General features: G+C 48.7%; 1 protein-coding gene across 1 annotated transcript in view; it reads right to left on the reverse strand.

Moving 5' to 3' along the window:
• Positions 1-19,169, reverse strand: part of acin1b (apoptotic chromatin condensation inducer 1b) — a 39,155-nt gene extending 19,986 nt beyond the window's left edge. Inside the window, 8 exon segments of the mRNA XM_083640673.1 lie at positions 1,170-1,293; positions 10,458-10,537; positions 12,918-15,107; positions 15,539-15,609; positions 17,133-17,219; positions 17,222-17,246; positions 17,886-17,951; positions 19,034-19,169. Of these exon segments, the coding sequence (XP_083496799.1) occupies positions 1,170-1,293; positions 10,458-10,537; positions 12,918-15,107; positions 15,539-15,609; positions 17,133-17,219; positions 17,222-17,246; positions 17,886-17,951; positions 19,034-19,168 (2,778 nt within the window). The 5' untranslated portion in view covers position 19,169.
• Positions 19,170-19,296: the final 127 nt, after the last annotated feature.

Consider the following 19,296-nt stretch of genomic DNA (forward strand, 5'->3'; position numbering starts at 1 on the left):
ATCTGCTGTTCAATTTAATTCAACAGCTGTCCTGACGCAGAAAGTTGATATCTGACCAAAAAATAGCTTAAAAGAGATTATGCCACCGAAAAACAATGCTGATATATTTTGCATGTGATCTCACACATATCCCGAAAACTGTAAACAGTTTTGTGAGCATTCATTTAGTTTTGACAGTTATCGAGAGTTGATGTGAGTTCAGTTGTGGACCAGTGATGCCATTTGTGCATGAATGACATCACTGGTCCACAACTCAACTCAAATCAACTCTCAATAACTGTCAAACTAAATGAATGGCTGCAAAACTGTTTAAAGTTTTCTGGATATGTGTTTTCGGTGGAGTGCCACTTTAAATGAAAGCAAGTAACAATTTGCTCAATTTCTAAAGTAATGACGCATTTAAGTCATTACTGAGCTTTAGCGAGGACGTTCTGTGGTATGATGAGGTTGTGAATGTAAATATATACAGTATGTATGTGGGGGGATGCTTGTTTGTATACAGTAAATGACTGATGTAAATGAATAACTGGTGGTTAAGCTACATAAAGACTCTAAGCTCAATGTATTTTTTTTTGTTCGCCATCTCTCACACACACATGAAAACAGTGATATGAGGGGCATGCAGTTTGTGTGGCATGGATGTATTTCTACTGCCATCCCCCCCATCTCTTAACAAACCTCTCCAGGGACCGCGTGGACACACAAAGACTGTGTGTGTGTATGTGTGTGTGTGATCATCTAAGACAACGAGGTATTTTATGAGAAATGAGTTGTACTAACTGAACTCAGATGGAAGGGGGTTAGTTAGTTCATTCCCTTTTCCCCCGCAGCAGGACCCAACTCCAACTCAACCCCCGCCGGTTCACCTACAAGGCGTTTGTTACAAACCTCAAACCGGACAATCTGTTGGGCCTCTAATAGGATAAAAGAATTGAGAAAATATCCACTCTATACAATATTGCCATCATCATCAGAACAATGTTAAACATCTCCACAGGTGCCAGAAGCAGAAGTAAGTCTTGAGCCGTCTGGGGGTTGCGTTGGCTTTGAGTGACGTTCGTTCGTGCCGCTGACGATGCATGCTCGTACGTGAATGAAGAGGCGACAGAACAAAGACCCAGGCGCCACCCACCCCCCCCTCCCCGCCCCCGACCTCTCAGTGACCTTACCTCCTCCAGGCGGCCCTCGGTGTGCTCTGGCTCCGCCTCGGAGGCCGGCTGCTGGGCCCTGGAGCTCTCCGAGTTCGGGTCCACCACCTCCGTCACGGCGGCCGCGCTGGGCTCCGACACCTCCCTGGACGGAGGAGAGACGTTTGGGGTTGAGGAGAGAAGGGCGAGCGACAGATGGGCGGAGGAAAGGTGGGGTATGTGCGAAGGGTGGGAGAGAGAGAGAGCGAGGGAGAGAAAAGCATTTCGCACCTGGTGATAAGTCTGTAATGGTTGCCTCTCTCTGTGTTGTACATTCACTACTAGACAATCGACCTGGACAGAGTCCTGTCCAGGTCCAGCAGCTAGTTCATTCCCAAAAGGGGAGTGGCTTCAATAGTGTGGAAATGGTTGGGCTACAAAAGAGCCATGGTAATATTCGAAGGCATAATTGAATTTTTGAAAGGCAAACTGTGACATTTATACGGACATATAAAACTATAACACTTATTTCCGTTGCAATTCTTGAGATGAATAATACAATATTTTTCAGAATTTTGTCATATCGTCACGAATATTGTTATCGCAGAAATACCCTGAAATATTGTGATATTATTTTAGGGCTATATCGCCCACCCCTAACACACTCTCGATGTACTAGGTGCTGGCAGCACCTAGTATGTGTGTAGCCGCCAGTGTCTAATCAGACCCGGGGGACTTACCAGCCTCATGAGCATCGGTCTGAGTTCTCATCCACTGATACAGTGACAATTTACACCTGGGGATTTGGGAGTTATTAAAAAATAAAAACATAAATGCAATGTACATATTATTTTTCCTTTTCAGTCATTTTGCTGCTGTATATCACGAACTGTCATTCCTTTCATAGTAATAAATGACTTACATGAAAAAGTGGTCACCATCATGTTTGGCTACTGGGTCCGGGAAAATATACTAGGGACGAGACAAACTCTGACCGGCTGCTCTGAGTCCGACTGGGCAAGTGGAAAAAATTCCTTAGGTCGAAGACCGCATCAGAAACGGACAAAAAGCTGTGTTGGCTTGACATGTGTACTAAATGAAAGCGAGAGCGCCTTAAGGTCAACTCTAGAGACGAGGAGGCCACGCCCACGCAAGGGTCAGAGAGGAGAGAGCGCCGGAGACAACATGATGTGTAGCACCAGACCCAGGAAACACAGGGTGCTTGATCTGGGGCAGCATCGCTATAAATAACTCGCCAGCCAACTTGACACTCAGGGGCACACAAATACTCCTCAAACTCACTCATAGTCCAAGTCACACACTCACAGCTGACTCCCAGCAAGACCACACACACACACACACACACACACACACACACACACACACTCCTGAAAAGCCACCATCTGATCTATGGCCATTACGCCACCCTTAAATATAAAGTGTCCCTCTGAAAGCTGGCCCGTGCATCCACTTAATAATAATAATAATAATAAATTAAATTTATATAGACGGTTTTCACCAGCTGCAACCCCACAGCACTTCCTTTTTCTCAGCTTCTTCTTCTGTGTTTTATGGCGGTTGGCATCCTTAAATGTTGCATTACCGCCACCTGAATTGTATCAGCTTCACACGATTTACAGTGTCCACTTATTCAGCTGTTCAGGGGAAAACACTGACATAGCCTACTTCTATTTTGCTATGTAAACATTTTAATGTAAAGATAGGCCTATGCGTGCAATAACGTACTGATAGTCAGCTTACTCTGTAACATGTAGCTTTTATTAGCCTCTCAGGCTAGCTCCGGGACAACAACGCTTCCTACCCAGCGTGTGCACTACTACTACTACTACTACTACTACTACTACTACTACTACTACTACTACTACTACTACTACTAATAGAGCTGCGGCGCCGCCTGCTGCGCTATGTGCAAAAAATGCACATATCAATGTTTTTGGAAGGAAAGTAGACAGCTGAGCCGGCACATCCCGGTTCGTTCTCTCCCCTCTGCCGCCGTCTGATCGGCTGCCTCAGCCTCTCGTCTTGCCCACTCTGCTTCTAAAGCCTGTAGTTCTTCCTCAGTATATTCTGCTTCAAGTAGATAAGGTTCGGGGGTCTTGGTTTGTCCAGTAGTAATCGTCATCATCCTCTCTCACGAAGTTCGCCATGATTAGTAGCTATCGCAGTTGTCCTTTGTTTTGGTTACATTGGTTTTTTTTTTAGGTTACATTGGTTTCCATGGTGCTTTGAAGCGCTGTGTGAGATCAGTGCGCCCGGCGGCCATGATTGGAAAGTAGTGCCGGTTGTCTATTTTCTTTCAAAAAAAAACGCTATGTGCATTTTGGATTGACATTTCATCGTGTGGCGAGTCCCCGAAGCACAACATGTATTTCATGTATTTCAGCGATGTGTGTTTTAGCGGATTTTTAACAGCTGTGCCATCGGCCTCCGTTCTATGGCGATAATGACTAACTTCACGACTGTAGCTCACTGTATGTAAACTGCTTGGACAATGCCGGTAAAGGCAGGGGGTATCTTGGCTATGTCGGGGGGGATGTGGCAAATGAGCTAAACTTAAACAAACAAAAGTGGCATATCCCTTTAATTAAGAGTGCAATAATACAGTATCACTTCGCAATATATGCGTGCATCATGTGACCATCTCTGGATCCTCATGTTGCGTTGCTCCGCCCACACAAAGCGCTGACCCCGGTGACCCTGTAGAAAAGCCTCAGGGCGCTGAGTCAGTCACCCACACCAAACAATAAGCGAGCAGTCACTTACACCACTGACTGCAGCCACTGTCATCTGGCACCGAACAGACAATACCAGCCGCTCCCCCTCCACTCGCTTTCAACAGCGATAAGCAAAGTGATCGCAAGGACATCTCGTTCAGTTCGCTAATTAGCCTAATCACACCGAGTCTCCCGCCGCCGACAGGTCAGACGAGTCAATCCTCCACTTTCTTCTCTCTTGATTGACGCGCGGGCACAGCCGCTGGCGACGTTTCAGTTTCGCGTCTCGAAGAGGAGAGCGATTGTAACATTATAGTCGCCGCACTACGGCAATCTACCCCTAGAGGGTAAGGAGAGCCCGCCCCCCCCGCCTTCTACCTTTTCCCTGGAGATTACTCACTGGCAGGAAGGTTGGCAGGGGGACGACATCCACCCCTCCTCCATGCCACACAAGAATCTGATCCTTTGTACTACTAGGTGTAGAGGTGTGTGTGTGTGTGTGTGTGTGTGTACCCCACGTCTCAGGGGGGCAAGACCGCAGACGCACCTGCAGAATGACAGGGGCCCATAAAGAGGGCAGATGTGGACCAGAAACCTAACCCCCCCCCCCCCCCCCCCCCCCCCCCCCCCCGAGGAACAGGAGTGGAGGAGCCGGAGCATTGAGCAAGATAATGTAATGATCATGAAGTGAGAGAGAAAGTGTGTGTGTCAGCGCCGCCCGCGGGCGCGTTACACTTTCTCCTTGTGTCATTTTGACGCACAGGGTTGTAAAAATTCTGCCATAATCTATTATTTATCTGGGTTCAAACGACAAGACAGCCTTCAGATGTTTCTGTCATCGTTTCTTTCTTTTTTTTTTAATCAGTAAAAGACGGAAAAGAAAATATTCTGCCTCCTTTATTTCAACCATCTCTGCGTCTATACCGATTCTTCTTGGGACTGCGCTGGAAGGAGGTAACGCACTGAGGTGCGGCTCGCTGAAATAGGTCAAAGCCAGCTTGTGCCCGAGAGCCACAAATACGACATTCTGTACAAACGGACAAGGAGGGATCGGTGACGTCATGGCAGAGAACTGACGACGCATCTCATGGTTGAACGTCTCTCGAATCTGACGAGCAAAAAAGTGACCAGACCTGTGGCGTTACCAGAGGCGCCACTTCACATTCCTGGCAGGTCAACAGGCTTGATGATCCCGATCCGGTCCAAATCAAGTCCTGAGAAACTGACACCGGCCCCATATACACACACACACACACACACACACGGAACCGCAGCATTATCACTGATCAAACGCGCCGGGCACGTTAGTCGACTCGCGGGAGAGGTTGAGTGTGCGGAGCGCCCGGTGCCAGTTGGGAGAATTATGTCACACCATAAGGGCCCATTCACACAGACCGGACGGCTAACAGATGTCCGCTTTAATGATCTCCCCTGACAACAGACACATCATTAACATCTACAGCTGCACAAACCCCAAATACAGTCTTATCTGCTCCAGTGGAGCCCTGATGGGCAAAAAATAAATACGTCATGCTATTCTAAAAATATATATATATATATATATATATATATACAATCGTATTTGATTCTTTGTGTCTGAAAGAATTAAGAATTAAAAGTCTTTTGACTGACTGTGCGTGTGGCAGAACATGTTGAGGTCAGGAATGAAGATGAGGAGGGGGGAATCATTGTTTAATTCATAAGGAAGATGCCCGCATGATTCTCGTCATCACGCCATGAAATCGAAGACTATTATTTATTGATCTGTGCGTTACCTCAGTGTAAAGTATTGATCAGTGCGTTACCTCAGTGTAAAGCTATTTTAGGCACTGATCAAATAAGGCGACCCCCCCCCCAAGACACAAGAAGGAAAAAATCTCCCCTGCCTCTTTTCTCCCAACAAAAGGCTCACACCGCGGTCCCCACCCCCGGTCCTCCTCACATGGGCGAGCATGTTACACGCTTGTAAGCAGGCCACCGGTGACATCCGATATCTTACCGGCGGCAGGAACGGACAGTCTCGTTAACGAGCTGCGTAAAATCCGGCCGGTGAGACAGGCTATCTATCCCCCCCCCCCGTTGCTTTCTGGCTACGGTTAAACTATTCCCCCACCAGCAACCTGAAGCCGTCTGTCGCCCTCTCTCCCTCTTACCCGTTTTTGTTGCCTTCGGACAGCATACCGCCAGGCTGGGAACCCCCCGGGGGTAAATGATACTCTGCCGTTAATCGTTTATTCCGGTCAGGCGTGGGTTGAAATCGGGGACGCGATGGGGAGAAAAAAAATGTGGTCGCGGCGGCTTGCTGCTGGCTGGGCCGTGCACTGCGTCGGTATCAGAGATGCAATGCATGCATGGCGGCCATGTTGGCTGGTGAGACTCGTGTCAAGCGAACTAGTGTAAAAAACTGGATTTCCGGGCAGGAAATTCCACAATAAAAGTCCATGACAATCGCTTTCCCTTTCAGATACATACAACGTACCGACAGACAGAGAAAGGGAATGCGATTAATAAAGACTCTGTAGATAATGGAAAATATGGTTGTTGCATCCGGCGATTGAGGAAATAGGAAAGAAAAGCCACACCGGTTGTGAGGCTGCCTGACAAGAAATAGAGACGGCTATAATTAGGACCAGTGACAAAGCGATTTGGAGGTGTTTGCTGTTTTCCTCAGTGGTTCTCAACGTGGGTTCCGGGGACCACAGCAAGATGATGCTAACTAGTGCACCCGAGTTAGACACCCCCTGTTCTGGAACACAGTAGTCTCCAAAGCCTCCAGGACACACTGAAGTATAGAAGAATGGTGATGTCACTCGGGGACTCAATGATGATGTCATCAGTGAGTGATGTCATTAATGAGTGATGTCATCAGTTGCTGTCATCATTGCTCAAGTGACAGCACATCATTAGGTAATTAGGCCAATCATTAGGGCAATGAATCATCCCTAATAACCCAATAAAAAAATGAGGCTCCATTAGGTCACCAGCAGGGGTGCTCTTTGTGAAAGATTCAGCCCGATCGCACGTAAAATGGCATAGCTAGCCTGTGGCCGAACACAATGCTGCTCACTCACACAGACAGACACTTCGCATTTTTATTATAGGAATATTGACTACTAGGGTGGAGACTCTGGAGATGATGCGCCATGGCTGCAGATGTCACTGATGACATCACAATCATGACAGACCCCGCCACCACACACCCACTTAGCCAATTTGAACTAAAGAAGATTATATTATTGATTATTATTTACAAAAAGTTAACAATTAGAGAATGTAGAAGAATGCCTATTTTGATAATAGTTTCAATGTATCTCTACCTACACAACACAGATGACATGGAATTCTGGACAAAATCATATCGGACAATAATATTCTCAGATTTGGGTCTGACAAACCTCATCAAATGGGGGACTGTGGCTCTAATGTGGACTAAATTAGGAGTCCTGATATGAAAATGGTGGAGAATGATTACTGCTTTACACAATGTAAATTTGCGCCCTTTAATTGATCAATCGATTTGATCCATGTCAGAGCGACGTAAACCAGATAGAAGCGTTTAATTTCAGTGAAATCCTAAGTTCAACAGAAATGTTCATTTCTACAACCGAAGTGAATGTAACACAGCTCACGGACAGGATACACATAACTTTATCCAACAGCCATCTCTTCAATTCAGACATTTCTGATGTACAGTGATGTAGTCATAAATAAAAAGGTGGTTAAAAATGTCACTTACTCTCAATCAGCTACGGCAAAATACCCTAAAAAGACCCGGCCTATCCTCATATCACCTAGTCTAGATCAGTTTGATATGATTAAATATACATTATTACTGATATTACTAAGATGATAACTATAAATCGTTAAATTAAAAGCCAGGCACATTAATGAGGTTCAATTTAAACTAGGTTTCAGCGTGTTTGTTAGCTTATAGAAAAGTCAATCATCACCCGGTCAATCATCACCCGAGATTCACCTCTGAAAAGAGTCTGTCCCAAAATGTAATTAATGTATGATCACCTCCACCGGCTACAGCCACAGTCAAAGGTACGTCCAGGTGTTGAGTAGGGGAGTCAGGGCATAGAGTCAAAGGTACGTCCAGGTGTTGAGTAGGGGAGTCAGGGCATAGAGTCAAAGGTACGTCCAGGTGTTGAGTAGGGGAGTCAGGGCATACAGTCAAAGGTACGTCCAGGTGTTGAGTAGGGGAGTCAGGGCATACAGTCAAAGGTACGTCCAGGTGTTGAGTAGGGGAGTCAGGGCATAGAGTCAAAGGTACGTCCAGGTGTTGAGTAGGGGAGTCAGGGCATAGAGTCAAAGGTACGTCCAGGTGTTGAGTAGGGGAGTCAGGGCATAGAGTCAAAGGTACGTCCAGGTGTTGAGTAGGGGAGTCAGGGCATACAGTCAAAGGTACGTCCAGGTGTTGAGTAGGGGAGTCAGGGCATACAGTCAAAGGTACGTCCAGGTGTTGAGTAGGGGAGTCAGGGCATAGAGTCAAAGGTACGTCCAGGTGTTGAGTAGGGGAGTCAGGGCATAGAGTCAAAGGTACGTCCAGGTGTTGAGTAGGGGAGTCAGGGCATAGAGTCAAAGGTACGTCCAGGTGTTGAGTAGGGGAGTCAGGGCATACAGTCAAAGGTACGTCCAGGTGTTGAGTAGGGGAGTCAGGGCATACAGTCAAAGGTACGTCCAGGTGTTGAGTAGGGGAGTCAGGGCATATAGTCAAAGGTACGTCCAGGTGTTGAGTATGGGAGTCAGGGCATAGAGTCAAAAGTACGTCCAGGTGTTGAGTAGGGGAGTCAGGGCATATAGTCAAAGGTACGTCCAGGTGTTGAGTATGGGAGTCAGGGCATAGAGTCAAAGGTACGTCCAGGTGTTGAGTAGGGGAGTCAGGGCATACAGTCAAAGGTACGTCCAGGTGTTGAGTATGGGAGTCAGGGCATAGAGTCAAAGGTACGTCCAGGTGTTGAGTATGGGAGTCAGGGCATAGAGTCAAAAGTACGTCCAGGTGTTGAGTAGGGGAGTCAGGGCATATAGTCAAAGGTACGTCCAGGTGTTGAGTATGGGAGTCAGGGCATAGAGTCAAAGGTACGTCCAGGTGTTGAGTATGGGAGTCAGGGCATAGAGTCAAAAAACAGCTCTGCAATATTTTGGACAGGGCTGTAAATAGAAAGGCTAGACAGATCAGTGGTGATGCCTCGCACCCACTGAACTTGGCGTTCGAGCTGCTCCCATCCGGTCGTCGGTTTAGGGTCCCCTGCGCCAGCCGGATATCTATAAGAACTCCTTTATCCCCTCTGCCATACTAGCACTGAATAAATAAATTAATCTGTTTTGTATGGCATGCTGTGTTATGTATAGGTTAGGTAATATTTTAGGTAGGTAGGTATTTCTAGGTATTTAGATAGGTGGGTAGGCATTTTAGATAGGTAGGTCTTTTGTAATTTGTATTTGTTTTTCCATGACAAGCTGCTGCTATCTGCTAACTGCACAATACGTAACATACTGTACTGTATGTGCTGAAGAGAAGCCAAAGACACATTTCCACTAAGGTGGACAATAAAGTAAATCAAATCAAATCAAAATCAAAGGTAAGTCCAGGTGTTGAGTAGGGGAGTCAGGGCATACAGTCAAAGGGAAGTCCAGGTGTTGAGTAGGGGAGTCAGGGCATACAGTCAAAGGTAAGTCCAGGTGTTGAGTAGGGGAGTCAGGGCATACAGTCAAAGGGAAGTCCAGGTGTTGAGTAGGGGATTCAGGGCATACAGTCAAAGGGAAGTCCAGGTGTTGAGTAGGGGAGTCAGGGCATACAGTCAAAGGGAAGTCCAGGTGTTGAGTAGGGGAGTCAGGGCATACAGTCAAAGGGAAGTCCAGGTGTTGAGTAGGGGAGTCAGGGCATACAGTCAAAGGGAAGTCCAGGTGTTGAGTAGGGGAGTCAGGGCATACAGTCAAAGGGAAGTCCAGGTGTTGAGTAGGGGATTCAGGGCATACAGTCAAAGGGAAGTCCAGGTGTTGAGTAGGGGATTCAGGGCATACAGTCAAAGGGAAGTCCAGGTGTTGAGTAGGGGAGTCAGGGCATACAGTCAAAGGGAAGTCCAGGTGTTGAGTAGGGGAGTCAGGGCATACAGTCAAAGGGAAGTCCAGGTGTTGAGTAGGGGAGTCAGGGCATACAGTCAAAGGGAAGTCCAGGTGTTGAGTAGGGGAGTCAGGGCATACAGTCAAAGGGAAGTCCAGGTGTTGAGTAGGGGAGTCAGGGCATACAGTCAAAGGGAAGTCCAGGTGTTGAGTAGGGGAGTCAGGGCATACAGTCAAAGGGAAGTCCAGGTGTTGAGTAGGGGATTCAGGGCATACAGTCAAAGGGAAGTCCAGGTGTTGAGTAGGGGATTCAGGGCATACAGTCAAAGGGAAGTCCAGGTGTTGAGTAGGGGAGTCAGGGCATACAGTCAAAGGGAAGTCCAGGTGTTGAGTAGGGGAGTCAGGGCATAAACGCCCTTTTGCATGGTCAGTTCTGCCCATTTAATTCAGCAATTCAAATTCTACATGTATGTCTCTTGCCCAGAAAAGCAGTGGGATTTACAAGAACGTGTTGTTTTGCGCCACAAACCTTTTTGAGGGGTATCGCCTCTTCTCTCCTTTATCCAGGGTCTTTTTCTCATCCTCTGCCTCTTGTCCATGGTCGGCCTTCTGTAACGTGATTAAGAATAGATTATTATATACAATTATTTGATAACATTTGTATAAAATGTTATTTTATAAAAGCCACGGACGTGCACGGTCATATGACGGGCGGGAGCTGCACAGATTTGGTCCCAGTCAGGTGTAAACAGTGTATAAGGCAGAGCTCATCCCTTTACACAGCAGCAGTAGATCCTGGGTTTAATCGTTTTTTACGGACTGTTTCATTGGGCCTGTTGTAGTACTGTTTTAGCATTGTGTACTATATTTTTAGTACCGCACGGATGACGTATTTTTGTAGTCGGAACGCGGAAGTCCCGCACTTCCTGGTTCTTCACTGTTTCTGCCTATGGGATTTTTGAATGGGTTTTTGCCGCGATGCTTCAAATAAGGTCTGTGGGCAACGCAAGCTCAATCAAACGCAAACCAGTGTTCAGCGAGATAATCTTCACACATGAGGACCACTTTCAGGAGTTTTGAAGCGTAAATGCGAGCCCTAGAAGTAAAAAGCTCATGCTAAGCTATTCCAGAACTACACACAGTGTCGCATAGGCGTCCACGTCACGTCACCACAGCCACTTCAACCTGTACTAGTGTTGTTGATGTGTGCGCTGCTGTGCACTGATTACCCCGGGCTGAACCAGGTGAGGGAAAGAGAATCTCCGTGTTCGTCCTTTGAAGTGATGACGTAGTATCGAAGTATAATATCCCCGTCGACTCAACAGTGTAGTCTCATTTAGCCGTTTGCTAGCTAGCCGCTCTTTTAACGCCAAAAACTGCTGGGCCAAAAACCCATTCAAAAATCCCATATGCGAAAAGAGTGAAGAACCCGGAAGTGTTAAGGGGGAATTATGCTCACCCTGCCGTGAAGGGCGCGTGGGTGGAGCGAGGGGCGGGCGCGTCAAATGACGTAAATTTGTTGGGCGTGGTTATTCGCTAGCTCCGTCGGGGCACTCGCGCGGTGCGACATTTTTTTCCTCACAGCGCGAGCAGCGCACGGCTTCTCTCCAAACATGTCCGCTTTCGAGCCACTGAGCCCTGAACACTGAACTGTGTTTTCGCCACATTTCTTGACCCATGTGGTAGGCTATAAACTTAGATTTGCAACTGTTCGTTTTTAGTAATTTCACCAAGTAAATGTGTTGTGTTGAGAGCATTATTGAGAGAGATTAAAAGCAGCACAGAGTAGTAGGCTATCAGGGCTGAGAAGTAAAAACGGCTTTCAGTAAAAACAAGTTTGGTGAGTCCTTCATATGCTGATGTGCGGTCGTTTGAGAGTGAAAGCGCACTCAGTACTGCACAGAGTTTCATTGCGACTTTTCCACGGGCTGTTCTCACCATTGTACAATACATGCTGATCACTTTCTGAGTATAATGGCATCTGCCCCAGCGCGAGGTCTACACGGTGACTCACGGAGACTCGCGGGGCCCCACCCCCACGGAGCTTTGCTCGAGTATAAGAGCACCTTTAGCATCCATGTTTTCCGGACTCATTCCTGCGGCTCTCTATGGTGCGTCTATGTACAGTATGTATTGTATATATGTTTTCATTATCAATAAAGATGTCAATCAATAAAAAAAAAGAATAAACATGAGGAAAAACAAATAGAAATGCCCAAAGAGTAGTGGAGTAGTAGAGTAGAGTAAGTTCATGAGACAGAGAGGTTTCTTTTGTGGGTTCAACACAACATAAAGGGTTGAAATAAAGGAAAGGGGGGGCAGAAGAACATTAATTGGAGACGTTAGTGGAACGCCACTTAAGAGTCAAGACCAAGATGTGGTCTACATACTGATAGTCTTCACTTAAGAGTCAAGACCAGGTGGGTCTACACACTGATAGTCTTCCCAATTAAGATGGAGACCATAATGTTCCTCAGCAGACTACAGCCTGAGCAGAGTTTCACTCACAGACACAGCATGGAAAAAGTCAACACTAGAACAAATACTCAATCCAAAAAAAGTGGTATTTTCACATATCCTTTCAGATCGTAGATCGGTGAACCAACTCTGAGTATCTAATGTCGTATTTGAGTTAGTCTTGATTTTATGCTTTGTCGCGCGACACTTTTGAAACTGTCTCTCGTCTCTTCTGACGTGATATTTGTCGAGAGACGGTTTCAAAAGTGTCGCGCAACGAAGCATAAATCGAAGCATAAATTAAGCTTTAGTGTGTCACATTAGTCATGTCGACTATTTTACCTAATAAATCTCTGCTGCCAAGAGACTATATGCTATAAACGAATGACTTTGTAATGTGAACAGGTAACTGCTAAGAAACACTGTGAATGAGTTCGTGGCCCCAAATGACACCTGTTGGCTCACAGATCAGAGGGCATTCCATGCCTTAACCTCCGGTATGACTGACACCTACATCGGCCCAGTCACTAACCTTCAGCTGCTTGGCAGGGCGGGACTTATCCTGGGAGGAGGAAGAGGATGGTGACGAGCGTGAAGAAGAGTCGGACTTGGAGTCGGAGTCCGACGAGGAGCCTGAATCCTGCGACTCGATCACGAGCACCGAGCCGCGCGCCGAGGCCGCCGGCGTGTCGGAGAACACGCGGGGCCTCTTGACCGCGGGGGGAGCCATGTCGGCAGGCGGAGGAGATGGAGGCTGCTGCTGCTGCGAGGCGTCCGTGACCAGGACCGACCTCCTGGACTCCTCTGAGCCGGCCTGGGTGAGGGACGCCCTCCTGGACTCCTCTGAGCCGGCCTGGGTGAGGGAGGACCTCCTGGACTCCTCTGAGCCGGCCTGGGTGAGGGAGGACCTCCTGGACTCCTCTGAGCCGGCCTGGGTGAGGGAGGACCTCCTGGACTCCTCTGAGCCGGCCTGGGTGAGGGAGGACCTCCTGGACTCCTCTGAGCCGGCCTGGGTGAGGGAGGACCTCCTGGACTCCTCTGAGCCGGCCTGGGTGAGGGACGACCTCCTGGACTCCTCTGAGCCGGCCTGGGTGAGGGAGGACCTCCTGGACTCCTCTGAGCCGGCCTGGGTGAGGGAGGACCTCCTGGACTCCTCTGAGCCGGCCTGGGTGAGGGAGGACCTCCTGGACTCCTCTGAGCCGGCCTGGGTGTGGGACGCCGCGTCTCGGCCTCTCTTCCACGGCGGCAGGCGGCTCTCCCTCTCTTTCTCCCACTGCACCTCGAGACGTTTCTCCTCTCTTCTCTTCTCCTCTTCCAGCCGTTTCTCCTCTCTTCTCTTCTCCTCTTCCAGCCGGTTCCTCTCTTTTACCCGCTCCTCTTCCATCCGTTTCTCCTCTCTTCTCTTCTCCTCTTCCAGCCGTTTCTCCTCTCTTCTCTTCTCCTCTTCCAGCTGTTTCTCCTGTTTTCTCTTCTCCTCTTCCTGGTGTTTTCTCTCTTTCTCCTTCTCCTCTTCCAGATGTTTCTGCTCTCTTCTCTTCTCCTCTTCCAGCCGTTTCTCCTCTCTTCTCTTCTCCTCTTCCTGGTGTTTTCTCTCTTTCTCCTTCTCTTCTTCCAGACGCTTCTTCTCCCTCTCCTCCCCTTGTTTCTCCTCCTTCAGTCGCCTCTCTTCCTCCTCTCTCTTCTCTCGTTGTCTCTCCCGGTCCATTCTCGGCAGTGGTGGTGATTCACCGGCGGCGGAGACAGAGATGGTGGGCACAGCGGACGAGCACGCCGTCTCTCCTGGCACGCCCACGGCGAGGAGGCGGGCCTGCGCTGTAGGGAACGCCCCCTCGAACTCCATCTTGCGGGCGAGCAGGGAGAGGGGCCCGGGCCGGCGCTGCTGCTGCTGCGGAGGCTCTGGACTGCTGGAGCGGGAGCTCGAGTCCGAGTCCTGCCTCTGCGCGGCGGGACGGGGGCGAGACGCCCCCGCTGAGGCCCCGGGGCCGTCCGCCTCTGGGTCGTCCTCCGTGTCCGGCGGGCTCTGCTTGGGAGTGTCGGGGAGGGGGAAGGAGAGCTCGGGGGGTGGAGAGGGAGGAGGGGTTGGGTGGCGTAGCTGCATGGGGGGCTGGTGTACCTGCGGCGGGGGGATGTGCTGCGGTGGCTGAAGCTTGCGTCTGGATCTGGCCGACATCGACGGGACGCTGGGGGCGGGCTGCTGCTGCTGCTGCGGCGGCGGGGGAGGAGGCGCTCTGCCGCCCCTCCGTGCCGCCGCGGGCCCCCACTCCTCGTCTTCCTCGCTCTCGTCGTCGTCGCCGTCGTCGTCTTCGTCGCTCTCCTCGCGGACGCGACCTCCGGCCACGACGGCGGATCGGCTGAGGTGGAGGACGGGATGGGCCGATCCCGGCGCGGCAGGCGCGGCGCTGCCCTCCTTCTCCTGGGTCCGGGGCACAGCGGGGGGCAGCCCCTGCCGGTCGGGCTGGCCCACGATGCGCACCGTCAGGGAGGCTACGGCGCGGGGAGGAGAGGGGGCGGGTGGCTCCTGGAGCGTGGCCCTCTGCAGCCAAGATCCTGGAGCCTCAGAGGACTCCGGGTGGTGGTGGTGGTGCTGGTGGTGGTGGTGGTGGGTGGAGCCCGGGCCCATGTCAGGCCTGCGAGCCGTCATGCCTTGCCCCACCAGCAGGTGGCCTCCTCCTCCCTCCTCCTCTGGCCTTGTCAGTGGGGGCTGGGAGGGCATGGGGCGATGCTGCTGGGTGCCAATAGTCATGTTAGATTGAGAGAAAACATTGTGCCCTCAAACATGGTTTCTATCTATCCATCTATCCATCCATTTACTTGTTTTGTTAAATGTTGAGGCCCCCCAAAAAAATCAAATTAAATAATAATAATAATAATTTGTTGAGGGAAATAGAAAATAAGTATTTTATTTTTTTAAACGTTTTTTTTTTTGCAACTTAAATACAGATAGGATTAACAAACATTTTCAACACATCTTTATGTGTCACAAGAGGTTTCTCAACTTACATTAGAAATTAGGCCTAAATAAAGAATTAAAAAAAATCTTTGTAAACAATTCACATTAACATGTTATGATCAATGTTTAGTGGGACAGATCTTCGGATTTCTGTGTGTGTGTGTGTGTGCGTGCGCGCGTGCGCGTGTGTGTATAGCACTGACCTTGTCAGAGACGTAGGTGGCGCTGTCATCCTCTGAGTGGTCTTCATCCTCTTCCGGCCCCGCTGGGCTATCTGTAAGAGAGGCACACGACAAAGGGTTCAAAGGTCAGCACCTTGGTCGCAACCGACGCACGCCTATTGGTTCCCAAACAATGCTTTCGAATGAATCAGGGTGACGTAGAGACCCGTGTCTCTTAAGTCTCAACTTGAGTGTTGTTTTATAATGACTTAACTAAGTGGAAAAACCACAGCAAAATAATGAGTTTCGCAAAAGAGTTGACAAAAACAACGTGGGACTTGATTACAAGAGGTACTGGATCTCCTCGGCCCACTCTGACAGTGCCAGTGAAGTGCAGCCCGCTACATCGCTATTAGCATGGCAGAACCATCAGAGAACACACACTCATAGGACCAAAGTGCTGTCTATATTGGGCCGTGTGTATAAAAGAACACACTACACAACGGTCAACTGGGTAATATCACTCTATAGCTGTTATAAATGATTCTTCCCAATAATAATCAGATATACATTATATGTATAATGTGAAATGTTACACATGTGAAACGCAGTGGGCCTACGGACAGCTATATAGCAGTGATCTGGAAATGAGAAAGAAGGAAGTGCCCGGTATGATCCGCTCTGTATGTGTTGAGCCTGCTTTTACAAAAGTAAACAACACAAATGTACCAGACCATTCTGTGTGTGTGTGTGTGTGTGTGTGAGAGAGAGAGAGACAATAGAGAGAGAGAGAGAGAGAGAGAGAGAGAGAGAGAGCGCCTAGTCTCACGTGGTCAGACCCACCGCCGATGTCAGCAAGCTTCCAGCGACGGAGGGTCTGAATCACTCTGGGTCTATTTAGCTGTTGCACACATTCCGAATGCACCGCCCACGAGGTCCGTGGTTGGTCAATTCATATGTCTGTCACGCATCCTTTTTTGTCTTGGGGAGGGGGGGGGGGGGGGGGGGTAACCACTTTTGAGAGTTGTGTTCCAGACGTGGATCATCGTCTACATCTGGAACATACGTCGTACGTAACCTACGTGTCTGTACGACTGGCACTGAACGTACGTCGTACGTAACCTACGTGTCTGTACGACTGGCACTGAACGTACGTCCTACGTAACCTACGTGTCTGTACGACTGGCACTGAACGCACGTCGTATGTAACCTACGTGTCTGTACGACTGGCACTGAACGTACGTCCTACGTAACCTACGTGTCTGTACGACTGGCACTGAACGTACGTCCTACGTAACCTACGTGTCTGTACGACTGGCACTGAACGTACGTCCTATGTAACCTACGTGTCTGTACGACTGGCACTGAACGTACGTCGTACGTAACCTACGTGTCTGTACGGACTGGCACTGAACGCACGTCGTACGTAACGTACGTGTCTGTACGACTGGCACTGAACGCACGTCGTACGTTGTACATGTCTGTACGACTGGCACTGCGAGACTACAGAGAGCCTTGCTCCAAAATGGTCAATGTTAATGGACCATTGTTGTGGCAGGGAATGTACGTATGTGTTCATCGTTTGTTCTGTGTGTGTGTGTGTGTGTGTGTGTGTGTGTGTGTGTATGTGTGTTACCGTCGTCCTCCTCGGCATCTTGCTGCGCCTCTCTCTCAAGCCTGTGACGTAGCAGTTCCTGCTGCTTGGCCAGGTATTGCTTTATAAGCTGTTCTGGCTCATCTCCTCCCCTATCTAACACACACACACACACACACACACACACACACACACACACACACACACACACACACACACACACACACACACACACACACACACACACACACACACACACACACACACACAACACACACACACACACACCAGCAGCAACAAGAGCAATATGTCACAAGCTACATTTTACAAATCAGAAATCAGAAGTACCCACATCAATGTGTTCTCCTGACTGTTACAGGTAATCGACACCAACATATTTATAATCCATATAAAAGAAAGAACGTTGCCTCCCATCTCCCCCACTAAGCCAAAGAGCAGTAACTGTGAATGTTATAGGACCACATCCCCTTGTCAGACATCATGACATTTGACCTTAAAAACAGCCAAAAGGATTTACTACAGGGAAGATATCGCCTCTGAATATATTGTGAGGGTGATCCGATCTCACAATAACACAGCAGCCATGTTTCTTTATACAGCTAAATACAGAAACCAGTAATAACTCCTGGTAGAATGAGTTAGGTCTACTCATTAAAAGCAGCATGTGTCACGAAACTGATGCAAAACTAATGTTTATCATTTGAACTGACAACTGACTTAATTTCGCTGGAAGAAAAGTCGAACACTAAATGGACAAACCCATCCTTTGAGTACCTGAGAGTTGGGCTGCAGCCCAATGTGAGAGGAGGACGACCTCTGCAGGTTCTCCAGCATCAGGGCCTGAGGAAGGTATTTCAAATGTTCAATGATATGTTTGGCACTGATGACATCACTGATGACATCATCACTAATGACATCATCACTGATGACATCATCACCGTTATCCATTCCTGACTGACTGAATGAATGAATGCCTGACTTCACCCCAAAAACGCCTTATCTTGACCACACGCTACGCAGGCTGCGCACGTGGTATCGTCAGTAGCTCTGCATAATGAGCATCTTGTAATACTTTATGGTATATGACCAAGGTTTCAGCAAAAGTGATTAGGAAATGCCAATGGAACTTATATTTTTCTCCTACAGTATATGTATCTCATATTAAATGACTATAGGATTTTCTGTGGCATAATACTTTTGTTTTATTTCACCGTTGTATTCATAAGTACCCTATAAGAAGACCGTTTCAACTTGACAACATAAACATTCAAATTGGCCCTCGTCTTTTACTTCCTGTTGCAGTGCATCAAATAACTGACCGGAAATTGGGAGATAAACTTCAGTCCAAACTGTTCCCTCACAACAGAATTCCGGTGAAACTAAAAAAATGCATCTGAATAATAAATAATAAAGTATGCGTCGGTGAAAACGGTATGTTTACATGGTAAGGCGCGCCCCCGGCCCCGAAGCCCACCACTCATACACAGAGCGCGGGCACGATTATCAACTCTACAGTACAGTATGTACGCTCGCTTGCTCTCACACACACACACACACACACACACACACACACACACACACACACACACACACACACACACACACACACACACACGCGCGCGTTAGCTTAGGCCTCGATTTGACAGGTGCACAGTTCCAACTGTGTGCAACACGGTGAACGAGGAGTTACGAGTTAAGTTCGAGCGCAATTGGAAATCCGTTGCGGTGCCGAGCACAAATCACCAACAACGAAACGTGTTGTTCGTGCGTAATAGCGCGTGCCAGCCCGAATGATGCATTCCCGCTTCTGAATCAACACAGTGACGGCCTCTAACAGTGAACCCCCCCTCCATCTCTCTCTCGCCTCCTGCTGAACTTAGCCCAGACTCGACAGACGGCCAAAAACATGGCCAGAAACTTACCCCTTTCAGGCGCTTCATAAGTGCATTCTTCTGCCCGCTTTTCGAGAGGTTTCTCTGCTCCAGCGCGGCTTTCAGATCCGCGACTCGGAGCGATTGTAAAGGTTTTCCATCAAGCGTAATATCTTCGTCCGCCATTTTGCTCCCTGCGCTTGTCTAAACTCCAACAAGCGTCGCTACGGCTGCTGCTCGGCGTCAGAGCTCGGCAATCTCCGGAGGAAGATCGGCTTCTCCGAATCAACAGCAACAGGGCTGTATCAGAAACT

The sequence above is a fragment of the Poromitra crassiceps genome, assembly GCF_964638095.1.
Source record: "Poromitra crassiceps genome assembly, chromosome: 7".
NCBI classification, from domain to species: Eukaryota; Metazoa; Chordata; class Actinopteri; order Beryciformes; family Melamphaidae; genus Poromitra; species Poromitra crassiceps.